Genomic DNA, 12,453 nt, shown 5'->3' with positions numbered 1-12,453 from the left:
CTCTCTGCCTGTTGAAATATTTCGGGACATGCCGCGTAATTATGATGGACACTTTTACGCACAGGGATTGGATAGCATCTCTTGCAGTATGCTTATCAACCACTAGATGGCAATGTTGCGACTCTTATTCCATTCACACCATGGAACGATAGCCCCTTTGAATATCTTTTGGACCTTGGATACCCCCTTTCCATCCTTTCAACCCACCACACACTCTTCAAATAACATCACCTTGTCATATGCAATAGTCATGATTTTATGAATAATTTCTGTTATTCACAGACAAGCATAGTACTTTATTACAAGGGGCGGCCGTGATGACTCAGGTGCAGAGGAGCAATTCGGCAACCAGAAAGTTGCAGGTTCGAGCCCCACTCTGCCTGACCCCATCGATGTGTCCTTGAGCAAGATACTTAACCCCAAATTACTCCTGGTGGCAGGGTGGCACCCTGTGTGGCAGCCACTGTCACCAGTGTGTGAATGAGAGTGTGAATGGGTGAATGTGAGGCATATAAAGTAAAGCGCTTTGAGTGCTCGAAGGAGTGTAAAGGTGCTATATGAATGCAGTCCATTTACCATTTACAATCACATTATGACAACAGTCACAAGGCAGGATTGCAGTATACAGAAAAAAAGATGCACGGGCCTGGGGTAACTGCATGCTCCTCCTTATTTTGTACACAAGTTGTTGTTATGTGTTTTTTATGAGTTTAATTTCCTTGACATGTATGCCACTCCACAATCAGAATGACCTAAATAATAAAATAATCCCCCAAAACCACGTTTTCTACACACACTACAACCATCTAAATAATAATATTATAACAATCTTGTTTTTTCCCCTCATCATTTACTTTATTACAACAACATGCCCATTATGGTTACATACAGTCTCAAGGCCAACTCTAACTTTCTTGGACCTCAGCATTAAATTACATCTCAAATCATGGCACAGTATTTGCATTGGCAGTGGAAGACCTGACCAAGAGACTTTACTGGTATTCACTTTATTACCATACACATTGTGGTTACACTGTTAACACTGTAAATCAACTAAAACAATTCCTCCAGAGAAAGTAAACGTTTATGATCATCATAATCACATTTAATTTACAAAGAAAATGAACATGACAGTGGATTATCAATCTTGTACTAACCCCAGAAGGCCTGCTCAGAAACAAATAATTAGAATATGTTTTAAAAAACTAGAAATATGGTATGAAAAGTTATATTTCTAAATGAATTCCATCCATTTCCTATCATCGCTGAACCTGCCACATACACTTCAAGAGCAATCATTTATGGGATACAGTCTACATACAAAATATGATGATTAGCTAATAATACAGTAAGAAGGTGGCGTCATCATTATGGTTCTAAAGAAAACATTCTGGCTAGATTACCTTTGCGAAGGTAGTGTATGAGGACTAAAAAAGTTTCAAATGCAAAAGTTTTTGAGTGTCTCATTTGTATGGACATATACCATATGTAATTCTGTCCCAGTTCTCACTGGTGGCACAATTTGACTTTACTGCCTGTACTAAGCCAAAAGCCAGGACATAGCGGCTCAGTGAATGTGGTCTCAACTTTGTGCAAAAGAGTCATTGTATCAGAGACACTGTAAAAGCACAGAGTTCCTACCTTGTGATCCACATACACCCCCAGGTGAAAAACCCACATTTTGACAGTACTTAGTACAAAGTGTACTATTTTCGGCGATTTAAAGTGCGCTTCACTGCACTGTTAGTGCGCTGAAGCACTACTAGAGCAGTACTTCAGTACACTTGCAGCACACTGAGGATGCTAAATTGGCACCGCTTTTGGACAACTTTAAGTGCACTACAAGCATACTTTTGAAAGTATGCTCCAAACACGCTTTTCATGCATTCGTATGGCATTAAGAGTGTGTTGGAGTACACTTCTATGAAATGTTGTTGTTACTTGAAGTTCAATAAAAGTATGTTAACTTCATGCTTCTTTGGACTACAATGGAACACTTTAAGTCTGTAAAAAGTATATAATTAAGTATTGTAAAGATATTAACAGGTATGCTTGAAGTATGTTTACAGTACATTGCCAATTACATGAAATAACATGAATGTAATACTATAATCCATGCTGTTATTCAGAGCTTGTACATTGAACACATCCAGAGGTCACATTATTGATATGTATGCATAGCCTGATTGACATTTACAATCATTGCAATCGTACAGAGATTTCAGATACTAATATCACTTCAATTCAATCTTGTACCACTGCTCTGCACTTGGTCAATAACTTTAAATCAGCATCCCTTGTTTGACCAACTACCTCTGACTTACCTTTCACCATGACATAAGAGGAAGCGTGAGCCTATAAATACCAGAACATATACGTGACGATCGTAATGATGGTGGGAACATGGTCATGTTTTGTGTTCCACTTAAAATAAAATAAAAAAACTACAATAATCGCAGAATATAACGATGAGTAATATTTTCATGCAAACCAAAGACATTCCTTGGAGATAAATGGCTTTCTGTTTGAGAAAATTAGCTCCAAGAAGTGCATTGTATGATGGTACATCCATGATGGTGCATGATGGGTAAAAGCACTTTGTGTAAGCACACTTTGAATATATTTGGGTGAAGTATAATCATGGTGCACTTAGAAAAAGTATACTTCCAATATGTTAAAGTGAAAATTACTTTAAAGCGCACTGTAGAAAATCACACTTCGAAGACATTTGGGTGAAGTATAATCATGATGCACTTAAAAAAGTGCAATTGCAATATGTTATTAAAAAATACACTTCTAGTAAGTTCACTATTAGAACACTATTAGTATATTCCTCTAAATACACTTTTGCCAAACATCTTCCAAGTCCACTTTAAGTATGGTTGGCTAAGTGTACTTTCTTTGAGAGCAACTTAATTACATCTAATTTTAAGTACACTTTAAATAAGCATATTGTAAACATACTTTTTCTTGGCACAAAAAGTATGAGTGCACTTTTAACATGCTAAGTACACTTCAGTCGTGCTTTTATTGTACTAAATTGAACCACTTTTTCACCTGGGAGGCTATTCTACTGGAGGACTGAGCATGAAGGGATGGAGTGATATTACCATTATGTCTTAAACTGAGCCCATGCAATGACCAGGAGATTGAATTGTGTCCAAGAATAACATCATCCCTGCGTCCTCTCCTTTTAATCCCCTTGTATGAAACAGCTACATACACATTTCCAGACTGCTCAACCTCCCAGTAGCACCTGGTAGATATAGCCTCCCTACACAACACCTGCTCTATACCATCAAATCTGTCTGGATGATCAGGATATTGCTGACTCACCCCACAGTTTTTTACAACGTGGTTTTCCTCAGACAGACGCAGGGAATTAAAGGCTGTGTTGGGGTCCAAAGTCAGCTGACAGCTGTATTTTAAGAAATCTTCTCTAGACACAGGCTCTGGAGGCATGAAAATGCTAATTTGTTCAGCAGTTTTAGGCATGTCCTGGAGTTTCTGTTTAAGCATATCCTGCAGTTTCTCCTTTAAAATAGTGAGGCGGTCAGTCAATCTCTCAAAAAGCTGGCCTGCATGCACTGTGTCTGAAAATGACTTGTCAGATGTACTAGGTGTAGACAAAAACTGAAATTTTTTGAGAAAACGGATGTTATTTTCACTGTGTGAAACCTGCTCCAGTTCAGCAACCCTCCTCTTCAGCTCAGAGATCTCCTGCTCCAGTGTCTCCATGCGTTCTTCAGCACGACTCACATCGGCCTGCTCCTGATCTCTGATCAGCTTTGTCACCTCAGAACGTCTTTTCTTGATGGAGCGGATCATCTCAGTGAAGATCCTCTCACTGTTCTCCACCGCTGCATCAGCAGAACACTGAAGAGCTTTCACAGCCTGTTGTAACTCTTGCAGGTGATTCTCTTTCTCTTTGATGGTCTCCTGGATTTTTGTCTGAGTCTTCCCTGACTCTTTCTGTTTCTCAGTTCTCTCTGCTGCGATTGACACAGTGTCATGCCCTTTGTGTTCATCCATGGCACACAGCATACATATGCATGTCTGATCAGTACGACAGAAGACCTCTAGCAGTTTATCGTGCTGAGAGCATATCAGATCCTCAAGTTTACCATCAGTATCAATCACTTTATGTTTCTTGCCTGGATTGAGATCATTGTGAGACCTGAAGTGTATCTCACAGTAAGAGGACAGACACATCAGACAGGACTTCACAGCCTTACGTTTTCTCCCAGTGCACACGTCACACTCCACATCTCCAGGTCCAGCATAGCAGTGGGCAGCGACAGGAATAGACTGGAGTCCCACAAGTTTCAGCTTCTCCACCACGTCAGCCAACATTGTGTTTCTGCCCAGCACTGGTCTTGGAGTGAAGGTCTGTCTGCACTGAGGGCAGCTGTAGACTCCCTTTGGATCCTCTTGATCCCAGCAGCCCGTGATACACTCCATACAAAAACTGTGTCCACAGGGAATAGTCACCGGATCCTTCAGTAGATCCAGGCAAATAGGACAGCTAAACTGATCCTGAGCTACAGGTAGTAACACACTAGACTCTGCCATGTTGTTTTTCTTTCTTTGTATTTTAACTGCTGACTTTTTTTTCTAACTGTACTCTTCGTCACTCTCACTGGGTTGTTTTCCGTCTCTCCAGTAAAGGTGTAACAGGAAGAAGGGCTGAATTTCATTTCACTGTAAAGGGTTGTGCAATAATAAACAGAGGGAGTGGCCCAGTAGAGGACAGAAACAGACTTTGAACTGGTAGTAAGACAATGATATTGCATCTACAGTATGTCTGTGTGTGTGCCTCCCTTATATCATTATAATTATTTAAAACATTTGTACCTTCACTAGACTGAGCCAGGAACTGTGTTCATTTTCTTCAATTGATAATCCAGAAATAATCCATAATAGTGGGCCAATACGAACAAGGCACAGCATTCATTCTCTCATCTGTTTTCCTCACACCTGCAGCCTCTGTACTGACACAACAAAGACAGCAGAGGGCAGCAGGTATTCCAACAGTGACGACTCACAATGTGGACTGAACTAATTCTTTGCCGGCTTGATTCACATTCACAACTTGCAGGTAATACTACATTCTTTGAATACAATTACCCTCCTTTTTGTATTACATTACCATCTGTGTGCTGACTGTGCTCACCACGTCTCGGCAACCAAAGCTTAAGAAAGTAAAATTCCTAGAGTACTTTCTGGTAATTATTCATACTTGCCCTCCTATTTACTTATATTAGTTAAAAGGGAACTTCTTCCAATTTTGTTGTATTGCTCACGCTACCCTTGACTTGTCAGTACCCGGTGCTGCTGCATTTTTCAGCTCAGCCTTTTCCGAGATGAGCTATTCTTATGGGGGGCAGACTTTGTTTACATTAAAAACCTTATGAACATAGGCCTACTCCAAATATTATGTTGCTGTTGTATCGATGTTTGCTAGTTGTCTGCTGATGTTGCCTTTTGTGTGTTATTGGGAATAAATCAAGATGTTTTTTGAGATGTAAACAAACTCTGCCACCATTACTATGACCAGGATCTCGGATAAGGCTGAAGAAAGAAAAAAAATCTCAGGTACTGACAAGTCCAGGGTAGTGTGAGCATTACAACTGCATGTAGTAGGAACTGTGCTAGGGGTGCCACGGAAAGTTGGTATGGAAAGTAAAGCAAATCAAAATAAAGAATTGAAAAAATTGATAAACTAATGTATAGTGCACCAAAATAAAATAAAAATGAGATAAACAATATTCTCGTCATTTAATTTGATATATACCCAACAGAGAATAATGTTCTTACACAAATACAGAATACACAAATTATAAAATGGAGAGAAACAAATGAATGAAACAAAAAACGGAAATACAATTACAGCAGTAGACAAAATATTATTAGGTAATTTTTTTAAATTACTATTATTTTAACAATTTGATGATATAGGCTTAGATAACCTTACACCACAGTTTATTCAACACAAAAGTAGCCTACATCAAGGCAGAAACTTTTTCAATTTTAATATTAGGCCTACAGCTGATTCAAAAACTGATGAGGATAGGAACATTTGCCGATAGTAATAGGAGCTACATATTTTGCAACAATAATAAAAATTGGCTCTAGAGAATTAATATTGAGAAATAAAAAATTAACAAAGTTACCAAACTTCGCGAAATTACCATAACACTTCAGGATGCATTGATGGTACACACACACGCACACACGCATGTACACACACACACACACACACACACACACACACACACACACACACACACACACACACACACACACACACACACACACACACACACACACACACACACACACACACTAAAGAGCAAGATGTTGAGTTCAAACGGTGTCTTCAGCCTCCTCCATGTCATCATAGACATGTGAAGCGATTTTAAAATGCATAACATTTAGCCCATACAACTTCGGCAAGTACAGTCATCACCAGGGTGTTCCACAAAAGGTAAATCATTCATCTTCCTCCACTCTGCGGCATATGTGCTGTCATTACAGTACATAACCAGCAGGGGGAGTAGGTACTCCAGTACTTTTCACTTCTGATGTGCTGTGTAAACAGACATGTATTGACAATCACAGCTTCATAGTGATCTGTTTTATAATCAGTCACATTTAAATTAGGATACACAAGACTTGCAACACGCACCAGTGGAACATATCCCTTCAAAATGCTTCGCTATCATAATGCTTCGCTATCATAATGCTTCGCTATCATAGTGCATAAAACAGAGTCTTAATAAATACCATTAGGCCTACTTAACTATGCTGGTAATAATGAACTTATAATGACTGCTTTGTCTAAACAGTTAAACTTCCGCAAGCTGAGGAAATTTGAAATGTGACTCTAACGGCAGGCAAAATTGCAGGTGTGTGTGATGATCATCTTTTGTTGAGTGGTTGCATTTGTTTTATAGTAATTTCACTTCACAGCACAATTCAGGGCAACACAATCAGGAAACAATCCTCAATATTATAATCGGGCACAGGCACACATCTATCTATCTATCTATCTATCTATCTTCGTTAAAATCATTCATCTTCATCATATCCCAGCTCTACTGGGCTTATATCTCCTACTTGCAGTATTGTCTTGAGGTTCTCTCCCTCTCCCTCTCCCTCTCCCTCTCCCTCTCCCTCTCCCTCTCCCTCTCCCTCTCTCTCTCCCTCTGTCTCATTCTCTCTCTCTCTCTCTCTCTCTCTCTCTCTCTCTCTCTCTCTCTCTCTCTCTCTCTCTCTCTCTCTCTCTCTCTCTCTCTCTCTCTCTCTCTCTCTCTCTCTGAGTGAAAGCCATGTCGTGATGTGTCTGAGACCAATATCCACCAAATGTCTACAGTGAGCCTCCTGACTTTTCCTTCTCAATCCCCATGTCGTGGCTCCGAAAAAGTTTGGGCTCTTAGACAGGTGTGTGTGTGTGTGTGTGTGTGTGTGTGTGTGTGTGTGTGTGTGTGTGTGTGTGTGTGTGTGTGTGTGTGTGTGTGTGTGTGTGTGTGTGTGTGTGTGTGTGTGTGTGTGTGTGTGTGTGTGTGTGTGTGCGAGAGACAGAGGGAGAGAGAGAGTCAGAGAGAGAGAGAGAAATACAGAGACAGAAACAGACATGGAAATGGAAACAGAGACAGAGAGATGGGGGTTTCTGTTGGAACAGTGAGAGAATCAGTGCTGCCTCCTCTGTCTTTTCCTTAATTGGTGATTAGTGCGATCAATGGAAGACAGGCCAGTTGTAATACATGTAACAACATCAGTGTTGTATATTCATTGCATCTAACGGCACAGTGAAGATAAATAAGTCACACATTAGCATTAAGATCGATTAAATTACAGTTGTTACTGATTTTTACATTTGTATCTGACAGTAGCCTACAGTGTCATATAACAGGAGGTGAGTGGGAAAAAGAGATGGAGGAGGATCAGGAAAATTGAACCCAGATCCCAGGCATGAGGGACAGATTAATTTAATGTTTATGGCCTAATAAGTATTAATTATATGGAATTTGATAGAATTCTATAGAATTTGAAAATGTGGGTTGTGCATGAAATTGCCTTTAATTCTTTCATTCGTGCCTGATGCTGACTCCGAGTATAGCAGACCCATCATCCCTGAGCCCCTCTAGGGCTTTTGCAGGACATCTGAACCAACCATCGTATTAACGGAAATTTGTTCATATACGCAAAACAGAAACAGTTCAAAAATAAACTTAAATCTTGTGACACAAGCTAAATCATCTTTGGGCTCCTAGGTTATACCAGCGGTTCCCAAACTTTTTCAACGGGCACCCCATTTCTACGACCCTCACCCACCATAGTCTTACCCTAGCAGTGGATTTCTGGCAATATTAGCGGGCAAACTATTAATGGGAAATCTAAGTAAATTTCCATTACACTGTAATAGTATGTCCACTAATGTTGCTCGAAATCCACAGGACAACAAATGCTATTAACTACAAGTGAATACAAGTCCCTTTTGTCCGCGTCCCCCCTAGAGGTCCAGACCCCCAGTTTGAGAAACACTGTATTACACCCTCTGGGCTAAAGTGGTGTGGAAATGAATGAAGAAGTACAGGATTAAGTCCCATCAAGCAAGCAGTGTGGGGTGGTGGCATAGGAAATGAAGCCAAAATGAAACATTTTATGATGACACGCTTTTAATAATATTTTTGAAAGTAACGTGAACCACACTACAACTCACTTTTCTTGCCATGCAACTGTGTGTGCGCGTGTGTGTGTGTGTGTGTGTGTGTGTGTGTGTGTGTGTGTGTGTGTGTGTGTGTGTGTGTGTGTGTGTGTGTGTGTGTGTGTGTGTGTGTGTGTGTGTGTGTGTGTGCATGTGTGCATGTGTGCGTGACTGTTTCAGCAGCAAAAGCAGCCACAACAGCAGGCACCCATGTAGAAAACTAATTACATTAATCATGGGTCTGTTGGGAAAAAAAGGAAGTGAAGGTATCAATGCGCTGCCGAAGCGCACCGAAGGTGTTACTATGCCTGTCGTTATAGTTCACACTTTCCACAGCATAGAAAAAGCCACATTTGAATTTGTTCAACCTAAATTTGTTTCATGACAATGATCATATAAACCTATGCAAACAGGAAAAACGTTTAAGACTTTGTTTGCATGTAACTTAAGTCCCGAAACTTACCGTTGGCCATGCTGAACTAGCTGCAAAATGCTAACAGTAGTAACAGAGATTCTTTAAGTATATATCTCTCTACTCTCTCTGGTAGTAACAGCGTATCTGTCTGACTGGGAGGTCGCACAACGCTTAGAGAGGTAGGTATCATCTCGTTTTATAAGAACATATTTCATTGTTAAAGTAAGGTGGTCTGTTCCTTTAATGCTTTGAGTTTTTCAAGTGCATGGTAAAGCTTAATAGTTTGGAAAAACTAAAACTTAAAGGGACACTGTGCAGGAAATGGTCAAAAAAGGTACTGCAACTATGCTGCTCATTGAAATTGGGTTGGCTATTGGGTCGTCAAATTTGATATTTACATGAAAGTTTACCAAGTAGTAAACAAATATTTTCTAGTATGGTTCAAGCATAGTCGTTTTTGCAGCTAAAAATGGCTATTTTTGGAAATTCAAAATGGCAGACCATGGAGAAGATCCCCCTTTTCATGTATGAAAAGTGCAATGTTTTCCAGTCATAATGAATACTTAAAATTTGATGGTGGTGGTAAGTATTCATGAGGAAGATATCATTAGTGATTGGGCAGCATGGAATCTGGAAATAAACAACTAAAAATCTCACACAGTGTCCCTTTAATAGTTTTGGAAAAAGTTAGCAATATTTGTCTTTCTGTAATTTTTCATGTCATGAAAACCTGGTAGGCCCATTTGAACAGCGGTGTGTAGACATGTATATGTGAGTAAACATATCATAGGTATTATTGTGCACGTATGCTTCCATATAGGCCTATAGAGTATACCATGTACAGTACAATAATTTCAATCTTCTACTTCCTAGACAGGTTGTTGGCCTTTCTGCTGTACTCTGTATTGACCCCACTCTCTGTACTTGCTTTGTATGTCACTTTGGATAAAAGCTTAAAAGCATGCTAAATGTCATGTAATGTAATCTAACAGGTAAAAGCACATATACTGTATGTTCCTCCCTCATCAAGCAGTCAGTACATTATAGCTAATGGGCTAGCTCAACCTCAGCTTTTCAGTATAGCTGACTGCCTTGTCATTAAGTCTAATGAGCCTCGTCAGTGTATTTTCTCATGCTGGCAAAGTAATGGAGTAGGCCTACAAACAATTATCCACTAACAATCTCATCCACACATATCAGACTTGGTGCTACATGGCCCCCCAAAAAATAGTGTTTTAAGGATGTCTGCTGAAGATACATAACTTTTAGGATAATATTTGTGGTAGGCTAGCCTAGTGACAAAGCTGTTATAATCTACATTTTCTCTAATGTCATGGTTATGGATTTTCAGCAAATTTCCCCTTGGGGACAATAAAGGCATCTAATCTAATCTAATCGTTCACAATAGGTCAACAAATTGTGTTTTGGTATCTACTTGGCAACTCAGACACAATCAGTTAATATAGTGCTAAATAGAAAAAGTTACCTCAAACGTTACATCTCTCTTCTTTCTCCTCCTTCGGTCCTTGATGTTCAATAGTTCAGAAGTCAAGTTGTGCTGCGAAGCATTAAGACATTTGCAGAAAGATATTAATGTTTGATTATGAATTTCAGTCCTTGATGTACAATAACATACCGCTAAGTCAAGCTGTGTCAGGCCTAGTACAAACGTTTACAGAAAGATGTGCAAGATCTGATACACAATTCAAACGTAATCTTCTTTAACTGTGTAACCACATGTGGTATGTGAGCACTGCATTGTCTTAGCTTACAGAAGACGAGATTTACAATGAGACAACATTTACAAATTGTTATTTAAATGACTGATAAGATGGCTGCTGGAATTGGGTGTCCAACTGTGAAGGGAATTGCTAACTCCTGTGTAGCTGTGTGCTACTTCAACGTTTTCTTCTCTGTGTGTTCTTTTGATTGCAAGTGCTCTGGCTGTGTAACAGTTTGCCACGAGCCCCCCTGCTGCTCATTTTGGGGATGCTACATTCCGTGAACTACAGAAATAAAGCAAATATTTTGTTTTCTGCTTCCGTCCCTGTTTGTTCTGTGGGGTGTCCTGGGATCTCCTGGTGTATTTGGGCTTTTTTGAGTTTATTTTGGTTTCTCCCTCCTCCCTCCCTTCTCTTCTTTCTTTCTCTTCTTTCTTTCTTTCTTTCTTTCTTTCTTTCTTTCTTTCTTTCTTTCTTTCCCTCTCTCTCTCTCTCTCTCTCTCTCTCTCTCTCTCTCTCTCTCTCTCTCTCTCTCTCTCTCTCTCTCTCTCTCTCTCCCTCTCTCTCTCTCCCATGACCTAATTTAGGAGGGCATATCCATAGATGCTTCTTTCTGTGTATCCTATTTTCACTATGTGACTATCACTCTCTGTCTGTCAATTGTTTTCTGTAATTCTGTACACCATTCATTCCCTTGCCTTTCTTCTTTCGCTCTATACTTCCTTACAAAGACAAAGTGCAGTAACTTCATATCTTGTCAAAATTGAGTTTAGACTGAAAATGGTCTTCATTACATCTCCTTCATCTTGTGACAAAGCCTTATGGTCCAAATGTGTCCCATTTTAGAGATATTGCCATGTCTAATTTGCAGTAACTACAATATCCCACCTAATAAGGATTAAAGGGTTTTTTCTGTTTTGGTGTTGGCGTAGTTTCTACACTTTGGCTTTGTAGGGCAGTAGTCTAATTATATCCCATCTCATCTCTCTCTCTCTCTCTCTCTCTCTCTCTCTCTCTCTCTCTCTCTCTCTCTCTCTCTCTCTCTCTCTCTCTCTCTCTCTCTCTCTCACAGACACACACACACACACACACACACACACACACACACACACACACACACACACACACACACACACACACACACACACACACACACACACACACAGTCACTGTCTCCTTCTCTTCCTCAACAGCTGAAAGGGCTGTGGGAAAAGCACACGTGTTACTTCCTCCCCCTCCCCCACCAGGGATGACAAACAGAGTGATGACTCACTCCGCAGAGACTTAGCCACACACAAAATCTCTCATTACATATGGGGGTATAGCTCAGTGGTAGAGCATTTGACTGCAGATCAAGAGGTCCCCGGTTCAAATCCGGGTGCCCCCTCATGTTTTCCCATGGGGTGTCAGGGCAGGGAGGAACGGAGGAATACAGGGACATGTTGTCGTCATGGTAATTTACCATTAGCTGTGTATAGGCACAGCACATGTACTTGCATTGAGGGTAAATAATGTATCTTGTTCAGTATAACTTGATATTTCACACTGGAACTGTTCACCGGAGACACCGGGGCATGTCTGTAATACCCTTACTTCTTCTCTGAAAA

The 12,453-nt window shown here is 40.1% G+C and overlaps 1 protein-coding gene and 1 non-coding gene across 7 annotated transcripts; one reads left to right on the top strand and one right to left on the bottom strand.

Moving 5' to 3' along the window:
• Positions 1-1,468: 1,468 nt before the first annotated feature.
• Positions 1,469-4,572, bottom strand: LOC134454126 (tripartite motif-containing protein 16-like). Of its 6 annotated transcripts, none has more exons than XM_063204930.1 (3): positions 3,108-4,572; positions 2,376-2,416; positions 1,469-1,665 (listed from the first exon to the last, which is right to left on the bottom strand). In XM_063204930.1, exons 1-3 carry the CDS (start codon positions 4,570-4,572, stop codon positions 1,507-1,509), a joined length of 1,665 nt encoding a protein of 554 aa, XP_063061000.1. In that variant the 3' UTR covers positions 1,469-1,506. The 6 variants fall into 6 exon arrangements, with proteins under 6 accessions (XP_063061000.1, XP_063060995.1, XP_063060996.1 ...); XM_063204925.1 differs by lacking the exon at positions 2,376-2,416 and adding an exon at positions 2,753-2,808 and having other exon boundaries at positions 1,469-1,706; positions 3,131-4,572; XM_063204926.1 differs by lacking the exon at positions 2,376-2,416 and adding an exon at positions 2,888-2,911 and having other exon boundaries at positions 1,469-1,735; positions 3,137-4,572.
• A 7,589-nt stretch (positions 4,573-12,161) lies between these two features.
• Positions 12,162-12,233, top strand: trnac-gca (transfer RNA cysteine (anticodon GCA)). Its single transcript has one exon. It is a non-coding gene; the product is annotated as a tRNA-Cys (tRNA).
• Positions 12,234-12,453: the final 220 nt, after the last annotated feature.

This window comes from Engraulis encrasicolus, chromosome 8 (genome assembly GCF_034702125.1).
Source record: "Engraulis encrasicolus isolate BLACKSEA-1 chromosome 8, IST_EnEncr_1.0, whole genome shotgun sequence".
In the NCBI taxonomy this organism is placed as follows: domain Eukaryota; kingdom Metazoa; phylum Chordata; class Actinopteri; order Clupeiformes; family Engraulidae; genus Engraulis; species Engraulis encrasicolus.
Note: the sequence above shows the minus strand (reverse complement) of the source record. Positions and strands in the feature narration are given on the sequence as shown.